Source organism: Rhinolophus sinicus, linkage group LG03 (assembly GCF_036562045.2).
Source record: "Rhinolophus sinicus isolate RSC01 linkage group LG03, ASM3656204v1, whole genome shotgun sequence".
Taxonomy (NCBI): domain Eukaryota; kingdom Metazoa; phylum Chordata; class Mammalia; order Chiroptera; family Rhinolophidae; genus Rhinolophus; species Rhinolophus sinicus.
The window spans coordinates 54,877-55,832 of NC_133753.1; the positions used below are offsets into that span (position 1 = coordinate 54,877).

General features: G+C 53.0%; 1 gene segment (V, D, J or C); it reads left to right on the top strand.

Annotated features, from left to right (window-relative positions):
* On the top strand, positions 1-585 carry LOC109443298 (immunoglobulin heavy variable 1-46). The segment is given in 2 exon segments: positions 1-86; positions 170-585. Coding segments are annotated over 2 exon segments (366 nt in total).
* The last annotated feature ends 371 nt before the right edge of the window (positions 586-956 follow it).

The following is a 956-nucleotide window of genomic DNA, read 5'->3' on the forward strand; positions in this document are numbered from 1 at the left end:
CACGCTGCCCTACAGACGTCCTGACAGCACAGCCCTCACCATGGACTGGAGATGGACAGTCCTCTTCCTGGTGGCAGTGGCGACAGGTAAGGGGCTCCCCAGTCCCAGGCTAATGAGGGGACCTGAGCCAGTCTCCGGGGATCCACCCACTCCTGTCTCCTCTGCACAGGTGTCCACTCCGAGGTCCAGCTGGTGCAGCCTGGGGCTGAGGTGAGGAAGCCTGGGGCCTCAGTGAAGGTGTCCTGCAAGGCTTCCGGATACACCTTCACTGACTACTATATGCACTGGGTGCGACAGGCCCTGGGACAAGGGCTTGAGTGGATGGGACGAATAGACCCTGAAGATAGTAGCACAAGCTACGCACAGAAGTTCCAGGGCAGAGTCACCATCACCGCAGACACGTCCACCAGCACAGCCTACATGGAGCTGAGCAGTCTGAGACCTGAGGACACGGCCGTGTATTACTGTGCGAGGGACACAGTGAGATGACCCACATCCTGAGAGTGTCAGAAACCCTGAGGGAGAGGGCAGCTGTGCGGGGCTGAGGAGACGACAGAGGCAGCTGGGCACAGCCACTATTTGAGTTAGGTTTATGGATATAGAGACAAAGAGACTGCTTTCATTAATTATTTTTGTAATATTTTCAGTTCTGTGTTGGCAAACAAAGACCCAGGAGGAGAAAAAATAATTAAACTTTCTGTAGTGTTTTCTAATTTTCATGGTGTAAATGTGACCATCATGGTGACTTGAAACATGACATCCATGGACTGAGTCCTCAAAAGATGCCGGAATCTTTTCCTTTGAGCTGTCGCAGGCGGCTCCGTCTCTGTGGTCAGAGAAGATAAACTGCATTACAGTCTAAGGGTCGCAGCAGGAAGCAGAATGGAGGACAGAGAACACAGAGCCCTGAGATATGTCCCCGCCCCTAATAGTCATGAGAACCCAGGCATCCACAG